Source organism: Spermophilus citellus (assembly GCF_964194105.1).
Source record: "Spermophilus citellus genome assembly, chromosome: 4".
NCBI lineage: Eukaryota > Metazoa > Chordata > Mammalia > Rodentia > Sciuridae > Spermophilus > Spermophilus citellus.
In genome coordinates this window covers 113,970,431-113,997,896 of record NC_138185.1, presented here as the reverse complement: position 1 = coordinate 113,997,896, position 27,466 = coordinate 113,970,431, and the positions used below count along the sequence as shown (strand labels likewise).

At 37.5% G+C, this 27,466-nt stretch overlaps 1 protein-coding gene across 1 annotated transcript in view; it reads left to right on the top strand.

The window, feature by feature from the left end:
• Window positions 1-27,466, top strand: part of IQCH (IQ motif containing H) — a gene marked incomplete at its 3' end in the record, with an annotated part of 211,921 nt that overhangs the window by 17,575 nt on the left and 166,880 nt on the right. The window contains exon 4 of the mRNA XM_081292857.1: window positions 12,550-12,667. Within this exon, the coding sequence (XP_081148983.1) occupies window positions 12,550-12,667 (118 nt within the window). The remainder of the gene's footprint in view (window positions 1-12,549; window positions 12,668-27,466) is intronic.

The window sequence follows — 27,466 nt, the reverse complement described above, 5'->3', positions numbered from 1 at the left end:
TTCAAAAGTATGCTCTTGACTTGAGTTAAACAATTCAATGAGACAAAATGTGCTTGTCCATACTAATTAAATGCTTTTGGTTTTGGTCATTTATATCCTTAATTTTTAAATTTGGGACTATGAATTCAGATAGATTAGAAACTATGTCTTACAAATACTCTTTGAAAACAAAGAATCTATAGGAACAATTGCAAAAGGGATTCTTGGAGAAGAAAATATTGGAAGTTACTGTACCAACTCAGTCTGCAATCAATATTCTTTTGGCCAGTAGGGGGTCTGCCACTGTGTGGAAATTTTGCTACCCAATTGCTATAACAAGCTAAAGTAACCTTGATACTGGGATTGAATGAGGACTAGGACTTAGAAGTCAGGCTGGCAGGAGCTGCCAATGTCTGCTCAAACTCTAAGGGCAGGAAGGGGAGACATATAATAAGAACTGTTGATTTCTGTTGTTCTGTGACAGCAGAGCACAGTTCCTATGAGTAACTGAGAATCAGTCTTGCTCAGATATGAGGCTTCACTGTCTATGGACACCAAGGAAACTGGAAGAGTTCTTTCCAAATGACTACTACCCCTGGGTACACCTATAAAGATGAGGTAGAACTTGCGTACAATAATTATTATCCTCAGTGACATTGTGATCTTTATCTTCCATGTCAATATTTTCACCACATTTGACAGTGTGCAGAGGACTTCATTTAAATATGAGAGTGGGGGAGAGGGAGGGAGAGAGATTGATTTACCTGCCGAGGAAGATGAGGCTTAAGTAGACCAGCCCCAGGTCACACAGGTGGTTGGTTGATGGTGAGATCAGACTCAAGTCCAGATCAAATGTCTGGAATCTAATACTCTCCTCTTACTTCACAGCTCTCTGAAAACTGCAAAGCCTGTTTTTCACAAAAGATTGTTTTCCTATTAAGCAAATATTACTCAAAGGAAAAAATCTCGCAGTTTTGTCTAGTAGAGCTGAAAACCTGTAGGCACACAAAGTGATGATAATGGTTGCAAGCAAATGCAAGATTTTCCTGGCACTCATTCTGAAAACAATGATAAGGACCTTATCAAAGTAGCATATTTTCTCCAAGGAGCTGAAAATGCTTTTGTATTGTTTTCAAAACAGGTTTCACTATTGTCCCCACTTTGGCAATGATTCTTCTTCTGTGTCAGAGCATGGCTCTTCCTCTTATCATTGCCGGGCTTTCGCAGATTTTATTGCTAGAGATATCTGCTCACACTGTTCTTAATGACCATGCTCTGCTTATTGACACTGGGAGGGTGACTACCATCTGTACCAGCACTATCAGAACTGCACAGAAATCTTCATTTTATACTCTGTGGTGCTGATATTTAGAAGAAAAATAAACAAGAACAAAGAAAATAAATAGTGGTGAGAAACATCGACAGACAAAGAGGCTTCTGTTAAATGGTCAGTATAGGTTAGAAGGCAACTTGTCACTCAATTATTGGAGCACCTTGGATCCAACCCATACTGGGTTGTTCCAGTGCAGTACACAAATCCCAGTAATATAGACTATGCCTACCTGCTAGTGCCCACACACATGCCCACACACAGAAGGGGAGAGAAAGGCAGGGTAACAAAACGTCAACACTTGCTGTGCTACGTGAGGGGCATTTGGATGCTCACTTTTTTCACTTTTTCTGTGATTTTTAATTTTTTTAAACAAAAAGTAATGTTTTAGACAATATCAAAATTAAAAAATAATAAACTGGAGAAAAACCATTTGCAACCGATATGACATCAAAAATTGCTAATACAGGGCTGGGGCTGGGGCTCAGCGGTAAAGCGCTCACCTAGCACATGCGAGGCCCTGGGTTCGATCCTCAGCACCACATAAAAATAAATAAAGTAAAGGTAATGCATCCAACTACAACTAAAAAATAAATATTTTTAAAAGATTGCTAATACTGTATTCTTAAATACAAAGAATTCTAGCTGCTTCCCCCCACCCCTGCTCGCTCCCTCCCCCCCAAAAAAAACCCTTGATATAGGAACAGGACATAAAATTACAGAGACAGAAATTCAAATAACCAGTAAATATATAAAAAACTTTAATGTCATTGGTAGCTGATAAAATACATATGAAATAAAAAATGTTTACTCTCACTAGTAAACCAGAGAAATTCTAGTTAAACAATATATTACAACAACTATTTTTTCTTTACAAATAAGCAAAACAGACCTAATATTTGGTGCTGATGATGGCACAATGAAATGGGCATATTTTTTGTTCTACCGGTGAAATAATATAGTGCAGAGTTCCTTTTTTAAAAAAAAATATTTATTTATTTTCCAGTAGAATGCATTTTGATATGTAGTATACAAATGGAGCACAACTTCTTATTCCTCTGGCTGTACGTGGTTCAGAGTCACTCCACTAGTGTCATCATATAGGGTAATAATGTTTGTCTCTTTCTACTATCCTTCCCATCCCTACAATCCCACCCCCACTCAACTCCCCTCTACACAAACCAAAGTTCCTTCATTCTTCCCTATCCCCCCACGCCACTATGGATCAGCATTCACTTATGAGAGAAAATATTTGGCTTTTGTTTTTTTGGGATTGATTTATTTCACTTAACATGATTTTCTCTAATTCCATTCATTTACCTGCAAATGTCACAATTTCATTCTTCTTTAAGGTTGAGTAATATTCCCTCATGTATATGTACTGCATTGTCCTTATCCATTCATCTGTCGAAGGGCATCTAGGTTGGTTCCATAGTTTACCTATAGTGAATTGAACTGCTGTAAACATTGATGTGGCTGCATCATTGTAGTATGCTGATTTTAAGTCCTTTGGGTATTAACCGAGAAGTGTGATAGCTGGGTCAAACAGTGAATCCATTCTAAGTTTCCTGAGGTATCTCCATACTGCTTTCCATAGAGGTTGCACCAATTTGCAGTCCCACCAACAATGTATGAGTGTACCTTTTCCCCACATCCTCGCCAACACTTATTGTTGTTTCTTCTTGATAGCTGCCATTCCGACTGGAGTGAGATGAAGTCTTAGAGTAGTTTTGATTTGAGTTTCTCTAATTGTTAGAGATGAAAATTGCTAAACATTTTTTCAAATGCTTGTTGATTAATTGTATATCATCTTCTGAGAAGTGTCTGTTCAATTCCTTAGCCCATGTATTGATTGAGTTATTTGTTTTTTGAGTTCTTTATGTATCCTGGAGGTTAGTGTTTTGAGGTGTGTGTGGTAAAGATTTTTTCCCATTCTGTGGGCTTTCTCATCACATTATTGTTTCCTTTGCTGAGAAGAAGCTTTTTTGTTTGAATCAATCCCATTCATTGATTCTTGATTTTACTTCTTATAGCAGAGTCTTAAAAGCAATTTTTCAACCTAAGTGAAAAGATTTTAAGTTATTTTTTATTTAGTAAGCATAACTCTAGGAATTATCCTAGGAAAGATACATATGAATCTCTGTGTATGTTCATGTTAGTGATAAATATAATCGTAATAAATTTGGAAAAACTTCAACAACCTAGTAAAATAGTGATTAAATCCCTTACAACACATCTGCACATGTATTACATAGCCATTAAAACTGGTATTATGGAAGAAATGTTAATTACATGGAATATTTACCACAGTACCTATTGAGTTAGGTGGGGGAAGCAGGATATGAAATTTCATTTCAATCAATTCTCAATATCTAAGTTCTCTTTTAAATATGTGATCCATGTGAGTAAAAAGATTTAAGAAATGCACCAAGAGACTTTCAATTCTGGAAAGGTGGTGTAGATATTCTTCCTCCTATATTTCCTGCTAAGTCCAATTTAAATGCCTGGATGTTATATATAAAACAAACTTAAGAAGACCTTGAAAGGTGCTGAGAAGGAGGCAGACCAGCTAGGGAACTTGGGATGCAAGAAACAGGACCCCAAGTTCCCTGAGTCGACTTTTTGCCTGACATAGCCTATGTCTAACCTACACCATCTTCTTTTTCTCCAATAATTTCTTTTAACATTTCTTGCAAGACGAATCTCTGATAACAAATTACTTGAGCTTTTGTTTGTGTATGTCTTTATTTTTCTTTTACTTTTGGAGGATACTTTTACTGGTTATAGAATTTGAGGTGGGCAAGTTTTTTCTTTCCATATTTTGAAAGTTTTGATCCATTCTTTTGTTGCTTGCATGGTTCGTAAAGAGAAACCCCATTTGATTCTTTTAAAAATTTTTTTTGTTTTAATTGTAGATGGATAGTATGCCTTTACTTTATTTATTTCTATGCAGCGCTAAGGATAGAACCCAGTGCCTCACATGTGGTAGGCAAACGCTCTGCCACTAAGCTATAGCCCCAGCACCCCCAACTTGATTCTTATCTTTGTGCTTGCTTTCTCTATGGTTTCTTGCAAGATTTTCTCTTTGCTTTTGGTTTTTCATAGTTGAATAAAGAAATGAAAACTGTGTTTTATTTGTATTAATTAGTTATACATGACAGCAGAATGCATTTTGACACATTGTACATACATGAAGCACAACTTCTCCTTCCTCTGGCTGTACCTAGTGCAGAGTCACACTGGCAGTGTAATCATACATACACCCTCTCCCCTTCCCTCCCCCTCCTCTGCCCAATCCATAGTTCCTACATTATTCCCTACCCCCCACTCCATTATGGACAAGCATCTGCTTATTAGAGAATACATTTAGTCTTTTTATTTATTTATTTATTTTTATTTTCATTTCTTTTATTGGTTGTTCACAACATTACAAAGCTCTTGACATATCATATTTCATACATTAGAATCAAGTGGGTTATGAACTCCCATTTTTACCCCAAATACAGATTGTAGAATCACATCAGTTACACATCACATTTTTACATACTGCCATATTAGTGACTGTTGTATTCTGCTACCTTTCCTATCCTCTACTATCCCCCCTCCCCTCCCCTCCCATCTTCTCTCTCTACCCCATCTACTGTAATTCATTTCCCTCCATGTATGTTATCCCATTTCCCCCATAACCTCTTATATGTATTTTGTATAACAATGAGGGGCTCCCTCCATTTCCATGTGATTTCCCTTTTTTTCTCCTTTTCCCTCCCACCTCATGTCTCTGTTTAATGTTAATCTTTTCTTCCTGCTCTTCCTCCCTGTTCTGTTCTTAGTTGCTCTCATTATATCAAAGAAGACATTTGGTATTTGTTTTTTAGGGATTGGCTAGCTTCACTAAGCATAATCTGCTCTAGTGCCATCCATTTCCCTGCAAATTCCGTGATTTTGTCATTTTTTAGAGCTGCGTAATACTCCATGGTGTATAAATGCCACATTTTTTTTATCCATTCATCTATTGAAGGGCATCTGGGTTGATTCCACAGTCTAGCAATTGTGAATTGTGCTGCTATGAACATCGATGTGGCAGTATCCCTGTAGTGTGCTCTTTTAAGGTCTTCAGGAAATAGTCCGAGAAGGGCAATAGCTGGGTCCAATGGTGGTTCCATTCCCAGCTTTCCCAGGAATCTCCATACTGCTTTCCAAATTGGCCACACCCGTTTGCAGTCCCACCAGCAGTGTACAAGAGTACCCTTTTCCCCACATCCTCGCCAGCACTCATTGTTGTTTGACTTCATCATGGCTGCCAATCTTACTGGGGTGAGGTGGTATCTTAGGGTGGTTTTGATTTGCATTTCCTTGACTGCTAGAGATGGTGAGCATTTTTTCATGTACTTGTTGATTGATTGTATGTCCTCCTCTGTGAAGTGTTTTTTCATGTCCTTGGCCCATTTGTTGATTGGGTTATTTGTTTTCGTATTGTCTAATTTTTTGAGTTCTTTGTATACTCTGGATATTAGGGCTCTATCTGAAATGTGAGGAGTAAAAATTTGTTCCCAGGATGTAGGCTCCCTATTTACCTCTCTTATTGTTTCTCTTGCTGAGAAAAAACTTTTCAGTTTAAGAAAGTCCCATTTGTTGATTCTTGTTATTAACTCTTGTGCTATGGGTGTCCTATTAAGGAATTTTGAGCCCGACCCCACAATATGTAGATCGGAGCCAACTTTTTCTTCTATAAGACGGAGAGTCTCTGATTTGATATCTAGCTCCTTGATCCACTTTGAGTTGACTTTTGTGCATGGCGAGAGGAGGGGATTCAGTTTCATTTTGTTGCATATGGATTTCCAGTTTTCCCAACACCATTTGTTGAAGATGCTATCCTTTCTCCATTGCATGTTTTTAGCTCCTTTATCAAATATAAGATAGTTGTAGCTTTGTGGATTAGTCTCTGTGTCCTCTATTCTGTACCATTGGTCCACCCGCCTGTTCTGGTACCAGTACCATGCTGTTTTTGTCACTATTGCTCTGTAATATAGTTTGAAATCTGGTATCGCTATACCACCTGATTCACACTTCCTGCTTAGAATTGTTTTTGCTATTCTGGGTCTTTTATTTTTCCATATGAATTTCACAATTGCTTTATCTATTTCTACAAGAAATGCCATTGGGATTTTGATTGGCATTGCATTAAACCTATAGAGAACTTTTGGTAATATCGCCATTTTGATGATGTTAGTTCTGCCTATCCATGAACAAGGTATATTTTTCCATCTTCTAAGATCCTCTTCTATTTCTCTCTTTAGGGTTCTGTAGTTTTCATTGTATAGGTCTTTCACCTCTTTTGTTAGGTTGATTCCCAAGTATTTTATTTTTTTGAGGATATTGTGAATGGAGTGTTTTTCCTCAGAAGTTTTGTTGCTGATATACAGAAATGCCTTTGATTTATGTGTGTTGATTTTATATCCTGCCACTTTGCTGAATTCATTTATCAGTTCTAGTAGTTTTTTTGTAGACCCTTTTGGGTCTTCTAGGTATAGAATCATGTCATCCGCAAATAGTGATAATTTAAGTTCTTCTTTTCCTATTTTTATGCCTTTCATTTCTTTCGTCTGTCTAATTGCTCTGGCCAGTGTTTCGAGAACTATATTGAATAGAAGTGGTGATAGGGGGCATCCCTGTATTGTTCCAGATTTTAGAGGGAATGCCTTCAATTTTCCTCCATTCAGAATGATGCTAGCCTGAGGCTTAGCATAGATAGCTTTTACAATGTCGAGGTAAGTTCCTGTTATCCCTAGTTTTTCTAATGTTTTGAACATAAAGGGATGCTGTACTTTGTCAAATGCTTTTTCTGTGTCTATCGAGATGATCATATGGTTCTTATCTTTAAGTCTATTGATGTGGTGAATAACATTTATTGATTTCCGTATATTGAACCATCCTTGCATCCCAGGGATGAATCCTACTTGATCATGGTGCACAATTTTTTTGATGTGCCTTTGTATCCGATTCGCCAGAATTTTATTGAGGATTTTTGCATCTAGGTTCATCAGAGATATTGGTCTGTAGTTTTCTTTCTTTGAGGTGTCTTTGTCTGGTTTCGGAATCAGGGTGATGTTGGCCTCATAGAATGAATTTGGCAGAGCTCCCTCTTTTTCTATTTCCTGAAATAACTTGAAAAGTATTGGTATTAATTCTTCTTTAAAGGTTTTGTAAAACTCCACTGTATACCCATCCGGTCCTGGGCTTTTCTTGGTTGGAAGTCTTTTGATTGCTTCTTCTATTTCATCTATTGATATTGGTCTGTTTAAGTTGTGAGTATCCTCCTGACTCAGTCTGGGCAAATCATATGACTTAAGGAATTTATCGATGTCTTCACTATCTTCTATTTTATTGGAATATAGGTTTTCAAAATAATTTCTAATTGTCTTCTGTATTTCTGAAGCGTCTGTTGTAATATTGCCTTTTTCATCCCGTATGTTAGTAATTTGAGTTCTCTCTCTTCTTCTCTTCGGTAGTATGGCTAGGGGTCTGTCAATCTTATTTATTTTTTCAAAGAACCAACTTTTTGTTTTGTTAATTTTTTCAATAGTTTCTTTTGTTTCAGTTTCATTGATTTCTGCTCTGATTTTAATTAATTCTTGCCTTCTGCTACATTTGGTGTTGTTTTGCTCTTCCTTTTCTAGGGCTTTGAGATGAAGTGTGAGCTCATTTATTTGTTGGTTTTTCCTTTTTTTGAGGAATGGCCTCCAGGCGATGAATTTCCCTCTTAAAACCGCTTTCATTGTGTCCCATAGATTCCAATATGTTGTGTCTGTATTTTCATTTATCTCTAAGAATTTTTTGATTTCCTCCTTTATGTCTTCTGTAACCCATTGATCATTCAGTAACGTATTGTTCATTGTCCATGTGATGTAGGATTTTTCCTTCCTTCTTTTATCATTGAATTCCAGTTTCATTCCATTATGATCTGATAAAGTGCATGGTATTATCTCTACCCCTTTATATTTACTGAGGGTTGCCCTATGGCATAATATATGATTTATTTTTGAGAAGGTTCCATGTGCTGCTGAGAAAAAAGTATATCCACTTGATGATGGTTGATATATTCTATATATGTCAGTTAAGTCTAGGTTATTGATTGTGATATTGAAGTCAATAGTTTCTTTATTCAACTTTTATTTGGAGGATCTGTCCAATGGTGAGAGAGGTGTGTTGAAGTCACCCATGATTATTGTGTTGTGGTCTATTTGATTCTTGAACTTGAGGAGAGTTTGTTTTATGAACGTCGCAGCGCCATTATTTGGTGCATAAATATTGATAATTGTTATGTCTTGTTGGTGAATGGTTCCTTTTAACAGTATATAATATCCTTCCTTATCCCTTTTGATTAACTTAGTCTTGAAGTCGATTTTATACGATATGAGAATGGCCACCCCTGCTTGCTTACGAGGACCGTGTGCATGGTATATTTTTTCCCAACCTTTTACCTTGAGCCTGTGTATGTCTTTTCCAATCAGATGTGTCTCCTGGAGGCAGCATATTGTTGGATTTGTTTTTTTAATCCATGTTACCAGCCTATGTCGCTTTATTGGAGAGTTTAAGCCATTAACATTTAGAGTTACTATTGATATATGGTTTGTACTTCCTGCCATGTTTGATTATTTATCTCTTTTTTTTCCTAATTTAGTTTGTTTCTCCATGATTAGCTTTCCCCCCGTCCTCTGTCTTTACCGAGGCACTTCCCGCTGATGGTTTTGGTTATTGTTTTTCATTTCTTCCTCGTGTAGACTTTTGCTCAAGACGCTTTGCAATGCTGGTTTTCTGGCTACAAATTCTTTTAGCTTTTGTTTATCATGAAAGATTTTTATTTCGTTGTCATATCTGAAGCTTAATTTTGCTGGATATAGAATTCTTGGTTGGCATCCATTGTCTTTCAGTGTTTGAAATATGTTGTTCCAGGATCTTCTCGCTTTCAGCGTCTGTGATGAAAAATCCGTTGTTAACCTTATTGGTTTACCCCTAAATGTAATCTGCCTCTTTTCTCTTGTAGCTTTTAATATTTTCTCTTTGTTCTGTATATTGGATATCTTCATAACAATGTGTCTTGGCGTTGGTCTACTGTGATTTTGTGTGCTCGGTGTCCTGTAGGCATCTACAATTTGTATATCTGTTTCCTTTTTTATTTCTGGAAAGTTTTCTGTAATTATTTCATTCAGCAAGTTACTCATTCCCTTGGCATGAATCTCTGTGCCTTCCTCTATTCCGATGACTCGTAAGTTTGGTTTTTTTAAGTTATCCCAAATCTCTTGGATGTTTTTCTCGTGATTTTTTTACCAGCCTATCTGAGTTGGCTAGACTCTTTTCAAGATGATATATTTTGTCTTCATTATCTGATGTCCTGGCTTCTACTTGCTCCACTCTGTTAGTGATACACTCGATTGAGTTTTTAATTTGGTTTATCGTTTCCTTCATTTCTAGAATTATTGTTTTATTTTTTTTATAATCTCTATCTCCTGATAAAGATGCTTAACTTCTTCTTTTATCTGTTTATGTAATTCATTTTCAATGTGATCTTTAAGGTTCCTTTCCACCTGTCTAAGGTGTTCCTTGAGTTCTTTATATGGCCATTTTTCTGATGACTCCAGGTCCTCCTGAATATTTAGGCTGTCCTTCATTGTTTGTACTCCTTTTCTTCCTTGCTTTTTTATGCTCATGATACTTCTTGTTCTGTTTGACTGCTGAGTTACTGTTTACTCTTATAAATTTATTTGATGCTTGGGAGGAGAGGTATTAGAAGGGAAGGGAAGAAGTCACTAAAGAGAGTGAGTGTAGGCAGGTAGAATTCAAGAAAGGGGGAATAAGAAAATTGAAAAGAAATGAAAAGACAAAAGAAAAAAAGTGAAAAGAAAGAAAGAAAAAACAAAAAAATAAAAATTTAAAACCAAAAAAAAATTATAATGATAATAAACAAATAGAAATTAAAGTTTAAAAAATAATAGTAATAATAATAGAATAAAAAGAATTTTAAAAAATTGAAACCATTAATAAGAAAGTTGAAGAGCAACAACAACATCAACAACAAAAAGTGAAAATAAAATTTAAAAAAAATACCAATAATAATCATTAAAATAATAATAATAATAATAAATGCAGTCATAGAGCTCAATTAACTTCTCTTCCAGTAGGTGGGAACTGGGCCAGGCTTCTCTTCTTGATGGGTGGGAACCAATCACTGTTCCTCAGCTCTTCTTCCCAGACTGTGCGGGTCTCCAATCCTGAGTGCCTAGGGCCTTCTCTTGTGGTTCCTCAAGCCAGGTCCCGCTCACCTGTGAAGCTCGCCACAATACTGGCTACACGCCGGGTCTGCTGCTCCTGGGAGCCCTGTTTCCATGGATGCCTGGGCACACCCTTTCTGTTTGCCTCCCTCAGACCCTAAGTTTGTAGGGCTTGGGGCTGAGGACCCCCAGCGAATTTGTTTGCCCTCAGGTAGCAACTCCCCTGGTAGCTGGTGCAAGGGACTTCTGTTGTCAGCAGAGGGATACCCTGGGTCTGACTATCGTGCTCAGTTGGCTTTTACCTCTGTGAGTTCAGGTGGGCCAACTAGTTATTTCAGCGGGATCATTAGTGCTGAGTCACTAGAAGCAGGCGAACCAGAACTAGAATGCAGCCCAATCCGGGCTCGGTGTGTTCTGAGAGGGGCAGACTGTTCGCCCGGGATCCCCTTCAGCTCAACAGTGCCTAGTGGTCCTGAGCGAACAGTATTTTGACAGTTTACTTCTCCCTATGCTCGCGCAGCTGAAGGGGTTAGAGACTTGATCTCTCCGCGTCCGCCGCCATGTTGGATCACTTAGATTTTAAATTGTCACTCATCAGCTGTTTCATTTAACTCGGCAGCTCACTCCCGCGGTGAAGAGTCTGCTCTATGGTGCTCCACGGGAAGCGGCGGCGGCGGCGCGGTGGCGGCCCAGCTGTGGCCTTCGGGACCCCCGGGGAGGGGGTGCGGGCTGGGGGAGGGGAGGCAGCTCCTCGGGGCCGCGTGGGCCGGGTACCTGACACGCGGGAGAGCGGGCGGGGTGGGGGAAAGAAATTGAGATCTAGATTTAGGGACTGAGCGTGGGAGGAGAGACGGCTGGGGAGAAGCAAAGCGGAAAGGCGGAGAGGAGAAGGAGAAGGAGCCGAGGGAGCCGGGCAACTCAAGCTGCAGCCTTACTGCTCGTGCTGAAGTCGTGATGGACTCATTCCACCTTGGCTGGAGTCGTGGCGGATTCACTCCACCTAGGCCCCTTTCTTGACACGGTGCTGAGTCTTTGTCGACAGATCTCCTTTAATGATCTTTACTTCATCTTTTAAGACTCGGCAACATATGCTGCTGGCGTGGCAGCGCGGAGCACGGAGCGGCTTACTCACTTCCCTACATTTAGTCTTTGGTTTTGGGTTTTGGCTTATTTGGCCTACCATGATATTCTCCAGCTCCATCCATTTACCTGCAAATGCCATAATTTCATTTTTCTTTAAGGCTGAGTAATATTGCTTTGTATATATGTACATTTTCTTTATCCATTCATGTGTTGAGGGGCATGTAGGTTGATTCCATAGTTTAACTATGTGAGGCGACAGATATTTTTATTTTTAATTTCATCAAAATTAAAATAAAGCTAAAAAATATCAAAACTGTTTAAATTAAAAATTTTAAGATACTAAATGACATGCATATGCTCATTCTTACAATTTTCCTCTGTTTTTACGGTGTTCTCCGATGGAACTGTCCACTGCTTACTAAGGAAAATTTTTAACCATTGTTGATCTTTGAATCTTTGCAATTGTATGAAATAGCAGAGATATAAAAAATGTTCATATTAGCCGTTTAGGGGCCACCATTTTGAATATATTTAACATTGGCTATCATGTAATTTGGTTTTATTAAAAAATATACAGCATTATGTATTTCAAGAAATGTTTTATAATGTGATAATTCTTGTCAATTGTTAATTATATAAATTCAGTCAGAGAGCTTTTTATTCAAGCTATCATGGTCTTTATAACACTGGGAAATTCTCATGCTTAATAAAACAACTTCAGTTTTACAGTGGCAAAAATGCTAAAGATTGGTCTAATTTATTATAATCACTAATAGAATATTTCCTTTTAAATGTAATTTTTACTAGGAATTATTGTTTTAAAATAACAATTTGGGAAGCTTTTAAGATAGCAAATTTTATTTTAAATTCTTGTTTCTTTTTGCTTAGGTTGCTTCCAACTTTAATTGACCAGAAATCATTTGTTTTCCCTCTGGGATCTGAGGGTAAAGTTTGGCCAACCTCAAAACAGCTCAAGTCATTTCCACATGTCTTTCCAAAAGTAAAGGTAGGAATAGAGAAATCCATAGAAACAGAAAGTAGATTAGTGATTACCAGGGGCTTGGAGGAGGGGAGACCAGGAGTGACTTCTAATGGATATGAAGTTTCTGGGGGGAAAGGCAAAATGTTCTGGAATTGTACAGTGGTGATGGTCACACAACTCTATGAATATACTAAATACCATTGAATCATACATTTTAAAATGGTGAATTTTGTGGCATATGCATTATATCAATTATATCTCAATAAAACAGTTAAATTTTTTTAAAAAGTAAAGGTAGGATATTTGCTTCATATTCCAAATTAGAAAACATAATGAATATATAGATCTTTTCCTGAAAAGTCATGTTATTGTTCTTTCAACTGTGTCCATGACAGTTTCTACAACAGAAGAGCTTTCTTTTGAAAGCAAAATAAATAAATTAAAATATCACACCTTTAAAGTTTTGAACAAAGTCTAAGAAGGAAAGTTTCCAAGTGACAAAGAAGAGCTTAAGAGTTTTCTGTGGGCTGGGGCTGGGGCTCAGTGGCAAAGCGCTTGCCTCGAATGTTTGAGGCACTGGGTTGGATCCTCAGCACCACATAAAAATAAATAAACAAAATAAAGACATTGTGTCCATGTATAACTAATAAATAAATAAATAAAAAATTTTTAAAAAAGAGTTTTCTGAGTTTGCTTCCCTTGGATGTTTCCTGTATTTGATTCCTGATCCCTCCTTGCCTTAGTTCAGATTTCTCTAGCAGAGTACCACAGGTTAAGACAACAAAAATCTACTTCTCACAGTTCTGGTGGACACGAGTCCAAGATCAGAGTGCTGGCAGATCTGATGTCTGGTCCAGGCTTTTCGTGATTTGCAGACATCCTTTTTATATCTTCAGGTGATAAAGAGAAAAAAAAAAAGAGTAAGAGACACACAAAGTGCTTTTGTATGTTTTCATAAGGGCACTAATCCCATTCAGGAAGGCTCCACCCTTACACCCTAATCACTTTCCAAAGGCCTTACCTCCTAATACCATCACCTCAGAGTTTAAGATTTCAAAATACAAGATTTGAAGTGGACATAAATATTCAGTCCATAGCACTCCCTGACCCCTAGATTAATAATAGCTCACCTCTTTTGGATACCAGATACTGTTGTCATTGCTTTGAAAATACCAACTCGTTTAACCTTTAAAACAATCCTAGAAGTAGGTGTTATTCATTTTATTGTGAAAAGTCCAAGATAAATAAGTTGTCCAAATGAGTACAGCTAATAAGGGTCTGTGCCAGAATTAGGAACCTAGAAATTTAGGGATCTAAAGCTGGACTCTTATCCACTCTGATACTCTTTCTTAATAATAGCTTTATTGAGAGATAATTTACATAAAATTCACCCTTTTAAAGTGTTTGAGCCGGTGGATTTTCATATAATCACAGAGTTGTGCAGCCATTAAGTGGTAGCCTTTTTATAATTACTTGTATTATCCTGTCTTTTTCCTCCATCACCCTTTGCACAATTTGTAATTAGATAGTGAGTTAAATGATTCTTTTAAATGTCTGTCATCTCATTAGACCATAAGCTTACTGAGGATAGGACTATGTCAGTTTGTCCATTACTGTACTCTGCCGGGGACTCTCAATAAATGTTTATTGAATGAACATCCTGTAGGGATTCTTGTCCCCATGTAAACATCAGTCCAGGCCCCTCTGCACTTACAAAGCAGCCTGCTCCTACCTACCTGTCTTTGTACCTGTCACATGAGGTCTGTCTGGCCACCATCTGTGAAGAACTTATCAAGGATTGTTAGAGGGATGCTGAATGAGACAGATCAGGTTTCTGCTCTCATAGAGCTTATGTTCTAGAGGTGGGAGACAGACCATTAAAAAGAAAATACCAGATCTGCTGAAAAATAAGATAGAATTCTGTGATATAGGAAGTTTAACTTCTCATCTTCCTTATTATTAAGTAGCCACTTCCATTAAATTTTAATTTTATTTTTTGCCTAGAATCTCAGGAAGGCCACAGTTGGTTTACAAAACCAGAGGTTGAAGGTTTTATTTATTTGTAAGAACAATGAAATAAATTATCTGAAATTAGGACCATTGTAGAATGTATACGTGCTATTATTGTTGCAGGAAAATAAATGTATTTTGGCCAGAAATTTTTTTCTCCCAAGAGTTTGGAATCCTGGTCAGTGATCGTAGAGATAAGGAAATACCCATGCTGATGAGAGTAACCCATGTTCTTTTAATCCTGTGAGCGTGGATGAGCTTCATTTAGAAAGGCACATGGACTGCTTCCCACCCTGACTTTACCTCCAGGGCCCGGATCCCTATTGTTGTTTTATTCCTAATATTGGTGACATCTGCTTAAAAATGCATGTTGGCTGACACAAAAGATAGCTCTAATTTTGCATTGTAAAGTCAGTGACAAACAGTGCTGCTTTGCCAGCTGTCACACGTGCCTGCTACACCAACATAAAAGCTCAGATTATTAAGTAGTTGTGAAATCCAGCTGGGATATTGCCACCTTTAATTGCTCACTTTCAACCTTTTAAACTAGGTAAACCCCAGTTGCTTCTTTAAACTCTCTTTCCCCAAAAGTGGATCGCTGTTTTTGGAATTCTAATTCACACCAAAAGGCTTAAATGATGAACAATTAAGAGTCTGCTCAATTGTAATTAAGAATCATAAGAATCGTTTATTAAGCTTCTTCTAACTATGAAAAAGCACACTTTAAACCTTTGTAATTAATTAAAAAGAAAGTTTAATACTAATCTTTCACATTCTAAAGATTTCCTGTTTAAAAAAATATGAAATATTAGTAACAACAAAAAAAGAAATATTAGCAAGTAAAATTGGTATAAAAAGTCTTGTTTTCAAGATTGCAGATAAATGTGTATGAAATCTACATTGTCTGAATTTTTACTTATTAAAATACTCATTGTTTGATTTTTCTCTGAATTTATCAGTAATACAATACTGATAAATTTACAGCAATTTATCAAAATACATGCTACAACAACAAGCAAAAAAACATTATATAAGAATGCTAATTATTTACCCCCATCCTTTATTAAACTGCCTGGTCCCATGAGGGAGCCAGTGTTAACCTTGGCTTGTATTCTTCCACAGATTTTTTTTCCTTTGCAATAATACCTACGGTACAAACACATGCAGGTGTGTATGTTGGTTGTGAATGTATCTATTTTTACTGATGCATTATATTTTCAATTGTTAAAAATAAAAGTTGTCTTTTGTTCACAATGCTATACGTGAAGCCATGTTCATGTAATTATTTGCATAAAATATATGCTATTTCAAAATCAAGGAACTTTGTGAGGTAAAATATGAAACATGTATCATATTTCTGATTTTTTTCCTGTTGAATATCCCTGACAATGAAAGAGGGAAAATGTGACCTTATAATTTCCAAGGCTAAGTGTGAAAAGCTCAAAGCAAGTGAGCCATTTTTTGCTATCTTATGCTTTATCATATAAATGTATAAGAATTTTCCACTTCAAAAGTGGACAGCAAGATCACTTGGGTCCAAATTTGAAGCCAGCCTGGGCAACACAGTAAGACCCTTACACACAAACTAACAACAAAAAATAAATAAATTATATAATCATTTTTGTTTCAGTGTAGAAGTAATAGATTTTATCCCGAAATATCTAGATAAAGTTCATGCCCCAAGAATATACCTCATGATTATTATTTACCACCACCCTGCCAGTGGAACCCTGATTTGAGAAGCAGAGGTTGGTACTACATCAGTTTGTTCATTTATCAAGTGTAGAGTGATGCCCTTCTATGTGCATGGCACACTGGCAGGCCCTGGGATACAACTGGGTTTCTGTCCTCATGGAGATAATGTCAGTGGAAAAGATAAGTAGACAGACAACGATAAAATTGTGGGGGAAAAATGGGAAAAGTATAGGACTCTCTTGGAACCTTTAGAAGGACCCCACCTCAGACTTGGGAGGAACAGATGTCAAAGAAAATGTCCTCCAGGTGAAATCTAGAGAGTCAACTGGAGTTAGCTAGAATTAAGGTGGAAATGTTGAATGATGAGGGTGGGGAGTGAGTTCCTAAGAAGAGGAGTCTACATTTATAAAAGACTGGGGATGAAAGAACATGAAGTATTTAGAGAACGGAGAGTAGTCCATTCTGACTGAGCATAGTATAGGAAGAGGAGAGAACTAGAAGATGTGGTCCAATGGACAAATGCTCCTTATGAGTTTGGTTCAAGTGTTAGACTCAAGTTATGTTAAGGATAACGGAGGGAGATAATTAAAGGATTTCAGCAGGAAAGTGACATAATTATATTTACTTGTAAAAATATCACTTTGGCTATTATGTGATACAAGTTAATGGAAGAATCAAAACAAATTTGGAGAGAGTTGCAATAACATGAGCAAGAAATAATGGTCTAAGCAAGAGTTGAGGTGAGGAGATGGAGTGTAAGATCAACTGGAAAGAGATTCTGGAGGTACAATCTAAAGTATTTGAGGAGAGAAGAGAGACAGATGCCAAGAACAATGCTAAGGTTTTGGTTTTAGAAAATGGTGTGGGGGCGTTTTGGTGTTATTCACTAAAATAGGAAATACAAGATGTTCTATTTCAATTTGGGTTTATTATTACATGCAATTGCACAAGTTAGGAGAAATTTGGTGTTCAAACAATTAAGACTGAGCCATTGCATTGGGCATTAGGAGTTTGGGACTGGAAATAGATGGTTCAGATAGGTAATTTGTGGAGAATTTAATAAGAGACAATGTAGAATGCATTGGACTAGCAAGGAACGTCCACCCTTAGGTCTCAAGAGTCAAAGGGAACCAGGCGCAGTGGCACATGCCTATAATTCCAGTGGCTTGGATGCCTGAGGCAGGAGGATCACAGGTTCAAAACCAACCTCAGCAATTTAGCAAGGCCTTAAGCAACTCAACGAGACCCTGTCTCTAAATAAAAAATAAAAAGAACTGGGGATGTGGCCGAGTGGTTAAGCACCCCCTGGTACAAAAGAAAAAAAAAGGGTACAGGGGAAGGAGTAGTGTAGTGGTTGCTCTACAATGCTTAGGTCCACACTATCCTCCATCCTCCTTAGGACAGAATAACTCATCCCTCTAACTGCCCAGAGTGTTAGCTGCTGATGGATCACAGTTGAGATCTTCCCAGGCCAAGCCAAAGGGAGCTTCCTGGCTTAAATTACCATTCTTCCCAAAGTAGGAATGACTGGTTGATGCCTGCAGGGTACAATGTTTAGCCCTATTGTCTTAGTATGGAACAAAAATAAGGGCAATCTCAGCTGCAGAACTCCCTACTGGATCAGCTTTGAGGACCTTGTTGTGACTATATCACAGTTCACCCTCTCTCCTATATCCCTCACTATTGACAAGTGTTGACCCAGAGAGGACCTCCAATAAACCCCTGCGCATAGCTGTTTCAGAGTCTGTTTCCCATGGAACCCAAACAGAATCAAGTGGTTATGGTTACATGTTACAAGATGGGAGGGAGTGAGAGCGTGGCCTGATAACAACTATGATCTTTAAGGGACACAGCATGGAGTGGGTGTTTTACCTGCAATGATCTCAATGAGAGGGAACCAAAAGAATAAGTACCCCAACCTCAAGTTCTTCCTTCTGATCTCTTGCTCATGCTCCCCAAGGACAAATGGAAATTGTGTAGCACAATGTGTTTTAATTTTTAGAACTGATAATTTCCAAAAGACACACATGAGCCAAGTGACCGTATAACTTACTGACCATACCAGGGAATTTTTGACAAGAAAAGAGGATGTTATTAATAATTACTTCAGAACAACAGCGTTAAACCAACATCCTACAGCCTACTAACACATTCAGTTATTCAAAAAATCAATTGCCTAGAGAACATTAGGCACTGTCCTAAAGCACTATAGGACTTATCCTGGAGTATATTTTGAGGGACACTGACAAATAGGCAATTTCATGGGCAACTGCAGACAGAAAGGAGTCCCGTTGTGATTAGAAGTAGAACTGAGAGGACTTGTGATTGATTTGGGATAAAAGAGAGCCAGCCTGTAGCTCTCAATGTTATCAATGATAATTCAGTGATCCAGCTTGGGGACTGAGTGCTGGTGACACCATTAATTAAAATTGGGGATGTAGGAGAAGGAGTAGTTTATGTTGGGGTGATGGTTGGACCAGGAGAATGAGATTAATTCTACTTCAATGTTGAATACAAGATACCTGTGGAGTCTCCAAAACAAAATGCCCACTAGGGAGCTGGATATACCTATGTACAGTATGGCGCTCAGAAGAAACTTTAGAGAATGATCTCTAGATTTGCTGTGAATGACACTTAAGGGGCAGTTCAAGGTGGAGGAGATGAGATCCCTCAAAGAAAGCTAGAGTGAAAATTACTATAGAGTGTTGCAGTTGCAATCTCTATTTTTATTAAAGTCTAAGATACATAAATCATGAGTCAAATCAACTAGAAGGTTTTTAGGTTTTAAATGCATTAAATACAGTTTTTTTTTGTTGGTGGGCCTTTACGCTTTATTTATTTTTATGTGGTGCTGAGAATTGAACCCAGGGCCTCACACATGCTAGGCAAACGCTCTACCACTGAACCACAGCCCCAGCCCCTGAGTCTAAGTCTTTATTCACTGAAGTCTAAAGAGTCTTCCAATTCACTTTTGGCCATTTGATATTACATATTGCATCATCATGCAAACTTTTTTCTAACCCTGATTTGTGAGGTTTAATCTTTTTGCTCCTTTTGATTTGTAAAGAATTTTGAGGCATAATGAAAACACTGGAGCTTTTTTTCATTGTCTTAATTTTACATTTTCCCTCATTAAATTACCCATCCCTGTACACGTTCTCCTAAAATCAGTGGAAGACTTTTATTAGAGAACAGTTATATACCTGATGGCTGCCTGAGTTTGTGGCACCCACTCTATGCAGCTGTGAAAAGCCTAAATATGTTCTATGAGATTTGCTATGCTCGTTTGTGACAGATTCTGCATCTACAATAATTGTTTGTCTTAATTCTGTATCAAAATGTAACATTTTAAGGAAAAATTAGAGATCCTGGTTTAATTTAAAAATTAAGCACCTGCAATAGTTCTAGGGCAAAAACCGATTGTGGTAGTGAAACAGGAACAGATTCTTGTGCGGTTGGAATCCAACTGCACAACGCTGTCTGTCACAGCTTGCTCCTGTGAGTGGGAACTGGCAACTTTCTTTTAACATCAAGTATGAGAAATGTTGACTTCAGAAATGTTTAGACATGAAATCACATTTATCTTTAAATAGAAGAAATACAGTAAGCATCAGAAGAGGCTTTAAATTTTATCTAATAGTTTCAGTGTTGGAAACATTCTTGGAGGTTTTCTTTTGTCATTGCATTCATAAGCAGTATATGAAACATCCATTCAGATTATTCAATAAATTCTGAGTGTAGATGATGTGCCACTTACTCTGTCAGGCTCTGGAATGTGGAGGTGCTCATCACAGATGTGATCACTTTCCACATAGCTGAACATAGTGATCCTCCATGGGAGCCCTGGGAAACATTAGAGAGATGTGTGGGGTATCACCAAGCTTTGAAAGCACCGTTGGACGTTAGTGGGGCAGGAATGCTCAACTTTCTACAATGCAAAGGATGTTCTGCATGTGAAGAGCACTATCCCTCTTGATATCAATAGAATTCATCCTGGGAAACATTGCAGAGAACAGATGTGTGGTGGTTATTTAGGCCTAGACCAAGTGCAGGAGACGGAACACAATATCTCTGTGTCATTACTGTCTCTTTTTAAACAACATCAATTGCTCATCTTGGACACCTACCTTATTTACCAAATATAACTCAGGATTGGTTTTGGCAAAAGTAAAAAGGTGAAGCTATTTCAAAGAAAGTGATGTAGGCCTTGATAGCATTCCAAAAACTGGAATAAATGCAAATAGCACAATATCTGGCATGTGGTAAAATGATCAAATTTGGGTTTTATTATTATTATTCTTTATCTAATTCCAGAACTTCAGAATTTGAAGGGAACTTCACAGTCACCTAATTCAACTAGAATCAACACCACCCAAGCCCCCTTTTGGACATCATGGACCATAGACACACATATTTGTAATAGTCAAGGGAAGGGTCAGAGATAACAAGAACAAAGGATAAGGAGGAGAGGGGAGAAGAAGGAAAAGTTCATTGGACAAGAGAGTATTTGATTTTCTTGTGTCTGGCAAGTTCAGTCTGAGGCAATTTCGAAAGAGAAATTCTTGAACTGTGTAAATCAAAAGGACCTACTTAGAAGCATGATGTTTTTTGCATGTTTGTGGACCTGGGCAAATAGACCCCTCTCATTACTTAAGAATCACTCCCTCTACCAATTCCTTAAAATTTATGCCAAACATCAAAAACACATATTGTGCCATAGCATGGTACTGTAGTATGCAATATTTGTGTCTTGAATTTTGTAAATTGGGATCTAATTGAGAAAGAATTTTGTAAATTTGGATCTAATTGAGAAAATTATTTTCAAAATTTTATCCTAACTAAAGTTTTGAAGGTTTTGACAGTATGCAGAAAAATATGGTGAGGGGCTGGGGCTGTAGCTCAGTGGTAGAGTGCATGCCTCACATGTGTGAGGCACTGGGTTCAATCCTCAGCACCACATAAAAAATAAAATAAAAATAAAGATATTTTTTAAAAAGAATAATATGGTGAAAGATCAAAGGTGAACAAAGTCAGAGCAGGCAAGAGTTTACTCACAGATTTTTCAAGGTGGATTATACCTCACTTGATATCAGGGTGAGAAATTTTGCTAATGAGATGGCAAGCTGGATCTACAGATGAGGATAAGGGAAGAAAATGCCTACACAGAGCCAAGCACTTTGCATTTTTCCTCTCCTTAGAATGCAGCATTATGAAAACATTCAAACATATCTCTAACCAAGCACAGTGGTACCACCTGTATGTATAGTCCCAAATACTTGGGAGGCTGAGGCAGGACGATCACTTGAGCTCAGGAATTTGAGGCCAGCCTAGGCAACAGAGTAAGACCCCATCTCAAAGAAAATGAAAAGGAAATCTTCCATAGACCAATTGTTTGCATCCACCCAAAATTCACATGATGAATCCTAATGCCTAATGTGATGGTTATTGGAGATGCTGTCTTGGGAGATAGTTAGGGTATGAATGTGGAACCCCCATGAGAGGGATTCATGCCTTATAAAAAAGGCCCCAGAGAGCTCCTTTGCCCTCCCTCTATGTGCAGTTTCAGTGGAAAAACTGCCATTTATGAACCAGGAAGTGAGTGAGTCCTTGCCAGACACCAAATGTACCAGTGCCCTGGTCTCGAACCACCCAACCTCCATAACTATGAGAAAGAATTTGTGTTGTTTTAATGCAGCCAGTCTGTGTATTTTATTAAAGCATCCTGAGCAGACTAACACCAAAAATAGCATATTAATAACAACTTCTCCAACACTGAGATTTAACAATTCTTAACCTTTGCCATTTTTGCTCCATCTATTTTTATTGAAGTGTTTAAAGTACAGACCTAATGACATTTCACCTCTTAATGCTTTTAACATGCATCTTTAAAAATGAGCTAGTTTTCTATTCTACTCACAATACCATTATCACACCTAATAAAACAAATAACAATCCTTGAATATAATAAATTCCCAGTTCATATTCAGATTGCCCCCTTTATCCCCAAAATGTCTTTTACTGCTTTTTTATTTAAACCCGGATCTGTTGAGGTTTTTCCATTGAATTTGATTATTTTATTTAAAGTAAAGGGACTGTATGTAGTTTATTGCTCTAACCAGTGCCTAGACAGTTCATGGCCTGGAATAGTCTCTATATGGCAACAGAGCAGTTAGAACTATGGGTTCATATCCTGGCTCCACCCTTAGTAGCTATGCTTTGGCAAGTCATTTAGCCTCTCATGCCTTAGATCTTCATCTGCAAAATGGGCACGATGATAGTACTTAACCCATAGGGCCATTGTGAGGATAGATGAGTAAATACATGTACATCTTTGTAACCGTGCTCCATACACAGTGAGTGCTACATGGTGATAGTTGTTCATGGTACTATTTGTTGATGAATACTGTTATATAGCTACTATAAGCCAGGCACTATTTTACATATCAGCCAAATCTCTCTGCTCTCTTGGAGCTTATTTTTTAGTTGCAGGGTAGCCATTAGGTTAAAAAATAATAATAACAACAATTCAAAAAGTGAATATATAGTGAGAGAACAGCCAGGGAAGAGAAGAAGAGACGGGATGGTCTAACCTGGAAGCTGGTGCTGGAGCAGAAATTTGAGGAGGCAAGTCATGTGGCTATTTGGAGGAAGGTCATCACAGGCAGAAGAAACAGCATGTGCAAGGACCCCCAGATTGGGAGGATGAACGGCAAGAAGGGGAGCATGCAAGGGAGAAAGAAGTAGGAAAAGCAGGTGGGCCAGATCTTGCCAATCTGGATTTAGATATTCCCTGAGTGAGCTGGAGAGCTACTGGACACTTTTTGCCAGAGGCCTGATCTAGTCTGATTTGCCACTGGAAATGGTCCCTCTGTTGCCTTGGCTGCTGGGATGAGGGTGTGGTGCAGAAGGATAACCGCAAGGGGAGGAAGGTCATTGTTTAGATCTGTTTTAGCCTGGGTCAGGAAATCATAGCTCGTCCTTACAAAGTTTTGAGGGAAGGAATTATTATTAATCCCATTTTATAGATAAGGAAACGTAAGATGAAAAATTATACTACGTTAAAGCTAAAAACTGGCAGACCAAAGCAGTGCCTGTGGGCATTAGGGAGGAATAAAGGGCCTGACAGACAGGTAGGGTGTGGAATCAAAAGTGCATCACCTGCTAACACCCTTGGATTAGACAAAGGGAAATAAAGGGAAGGGAGAAGGGGGTGGGAACAGGAAAGATAGTAGAACGAATTGGACGTAACTTTCCTGTGTTCCTATATGAATACACAACCTGTGAAACTCCACATCATGTACAACCACAAGAATGGGAAGCTATACTCCATGTACATATATTAGGTCAAAATACACTCTGCCATCGTGTCTATCTTTTGTCATTTTAAAGACTGAGTCAAATTAGTTGACTATAACAACACCATCTATTTGGTGCCTGGCACAAAATAGTAGCCAAATAAATGTTAGCACTCTTCCTCCATCTTCTTATTTTCCAGTTCAATTCCTATAATCGGAAAACAGGATGGATCCATCTAAATAGGAGTCAAGTCTGAGGTCTTGTGAACTGGAAGCAGGTAGGGGCAGTGGAGCTGTTTAGAAGCAGTGTGGAGTTCAGGGATGCTGGAGCTGAGGAGGGCTGCTGCTGTTGATCCTTCCAGCCCTACAGGGCAGCAAGAAGGGAAGTCACAGAGCATGGACTGTTAGAGCTGAAATAATGGTGAAATCATGAAGATGTACATTTTAATTTTACCTTAACTACATTTTAATTTACCTTAATATTAATGACAATTTCTTACTAAGGAAATTCATATTTGAATATGCACAAAAACAGAAAGAAATCCATGTAACCATTCCCTAGTTTTAAGTGACCATAATTTTACCATTCTCATTTCATCTCTTCCATCTACACTTTTCTGGGCAAAGTCTTTTAAAGAAATCACAGACATCATGTCATTTCACATGGTATATTCTTTGATAAAGACTTAATTTTTTTTTTTTTTTTGGTACTGGGGATTGAACTCAGGGGTACTCGACCACTGAGTCACATCCCCAGCCCTATTTTGTATTTTGTTTAGAGACAGGGTCCACTGAGTTGCTTAGCTCCTCACTTGCTGAGGCTGGCTTTGAACTTGCAATTCTCCTGCCTCAGCCTCCTGAGTAGCTGGGATTATAGGCGTGTACCTATAAGGATTCTTGATAAGGATTCTTAAAAAAGCATAACTCTTATCACATCCAATAAATTTAACAATTCATCAGCATTCTATAATTCCCAGTCCATGTTCAGTTTCTCTAATTTTATTAAAATTGTCTTTCTACTGCCTGTTTGAATCAAGATGCAAATGAGATCCACACATTGCAATTCTATCTCGTTCTGATCTATGACAGTTTCTCCTATCCAAAAATGTCATTTATTTGTTGAAGAAACCAGACCATTTGTCACATAGTTTTTCCCTACAGTCTGGATTTAGCCAACTACAATCCCTAGGTGCCATTTTATGTGTTCCTCTGTCCCTAGCATTTCTTGTAAACTGGTAGTTTTTTCAAGAAACTTGTTCAGTTTCAAGTTCCATCTTTTTTGGCAGAAATACCTCATAGGTGGTCCTGTGTATTTTATTTTATAGTATATCAGAAGGTAATTTTTTCTCTCTTTTAATGATATTAAGGTTGATAAGTGAATCCGAGCATTTCCAGCTTGATCTATCTTTCATAAGTCTCTCTACAACATTTCACCCGGTGGTATTAACAATCACTGATGTTTACCTAAATACATTATCTCATTAGGGATTGCAAAGTAGCCATCTTATAATCCCCTCATTCCTTCAGCATTTATTAGCTTCCAAGAAGAACTTTTTCTTAGCAAATCTTTCATGAGTATCAAAAACAGGTTTTCAGGAAAAGTTGAGTAAATGCTTGATTCCTTCTTTCACTTATCATTTTCCAGACTAACTCATAAATTTTATCATTAGTTTTTTGAGAGAGGGGAAACATGAAGAACTCATGGACTTTGATGTACATGAAGTGTTTCAATCCATGGCAACCATTATTTTGTGGCCAGTAGGAACCCCTTTTCAAGTGGGCTTCTGAGTGGGACTTTATAATCTACAATCAAGATGCTCAACTAGACATTAGAACTTCACAAATAACCCTGTAAATGTTGGTATTATTACCAAGTTTTACAAATATACCATTGTTGAGAAATCTGCAACATATGACTCCAACCAGGACTTTGTTCCATTGTAGATAACAATGGTTGAGAGAATGAGTGTTAAAGGTGACTGAATTATTTTCCTACTTGTCTTCTTTCTGGCTTTAAGACTAAATGGGGTTGCCTTTGACCAGTGGGAATATGACATTAAGCAATATCCACTTTAGAAGACATCATTCGTGGCAAACACTGTTGAGAATAATGTTATGCTGATAATACAGTAACTTGGAAAACAGCCTCTCTCAACTTTGTTTGTGAAGCATTTCAATTTTGATTACTCTGTGTGGGAGCTCCTGCTCAAATGTGTGTCGTTTTATGGTCTGCCCATGTCTGGGGAGCTGGCATTACATGCTGCCTAGTGTTTTTAATTCAGAAGTTCTTCTAAAAGAAACCTTAGCCTCTTATATTCCAACCCTAGCTTTAATAGCATAAGCTATTTCCTTCTTATATAGCTTTGTGGGCATAGTAATAAAATAAATACCACAAAGTTACTGATGAGATGAAATTGCGCTCCCTGCCTCTGTGCAGCCATGTAGGTAAAACAGTAATTGGCTCTGATAATAACTTCTGTTCTTACAAACCAAAGTCTAAATGAGAGTCACTTTTGATATATCTGCTTGTAATTACTATCAAAAGAAGAGAATACAAAGTTTTGTTTAGTGGCTCAAGATAGATTAAATAAATCTGTCTTTTCTTGACCAATTTAAGAAAAAAATTCTAAAATTATTTCTGATGTTTATCTTATTATTGGTAAAAAAAATGATCATTTTCCAAAGCATGTTTTTCTTCTTAATGGAATGATTAATTTTTGTTTTTTAAAGTCTTTAATTGTTTTTCTTGGAAAAAAGCTTATGACTGAATCTGATAATGCAGCTTATGCTTATAAGTATTTTCTTATACACCTCTCTAGATGGTTCTTAAGACAAATTTAGGTTTTGTATATATTTGGTAGTGATTTTCAGCAAAGCTTTTGACATGTTAATATTATCGAAATGTAATGTATTTTAAAGAAATACTAAATCATGTGTGCTACATATTATTATTTTGGTACACAATGCTTTCATGCTAAAATAGCAAATATTAGAATATTAATTATTTTAAAAGAGATTTTCCATCACTGTAAGCCAACAGTAAATAATTGCTATTACAACCTGTCCTTCCTGATGGATTTCTATCTACATACTGATTTACTTAAAAAAAAAAAAATCTGTGTCCAGTGCCACAAACATGTAAAAATGGATATGAAAACAACTGAATTTTAATGCCAGTTTTAACAGTGACTCTGTATTTGATCATTTCCTCCCTGCACCAGTCCTATAACCACACTAAGTTGATGGAGCATAATAAAACTAAGAAAACTGCTCTGGTCCACTGAGCCAATGATCCCAGAATTAAAAAGTTCTAACAAAGCTTAGACATGATAGATGAAGCTATTACCATCAACTGAATCCAGAATACACATTTTAAAAACACCCTAATTACAGAAACCACATCCAGTCAATATAATACATATTAGTAATTTCCCAATCCTCGGTAGAATGGAAATTATTCTGAAAGTTTAATTAAGAAGGGAAAAATTATGTTCAGGTATTAATTTCAATAAAAGAGGCACTTGGCTTCTATGCAAAAAAACCAGAGTGGTGCTGTGAGTGTGGGATAGCCACAGAAGGAAAGCCATTTATAATTAGGCACTACATTATCTTTGTCACCACATGTACCTCAAGGAGAAAGTTACAGGACCCACCTTGTTTGCAACCTGTGTCTCTGCATGGGTTAAATAAAACAGACAAGGCAGTTATTTGGAGATTTGGTTCTTAAAACTCGATTTAAACAATAAAGGGAAGCTTTGGAGCATGTGTTAAGAAATAGCTTATCTAGACAGCATGCATTCCAAAGATATTTTTGTAGCCTTCT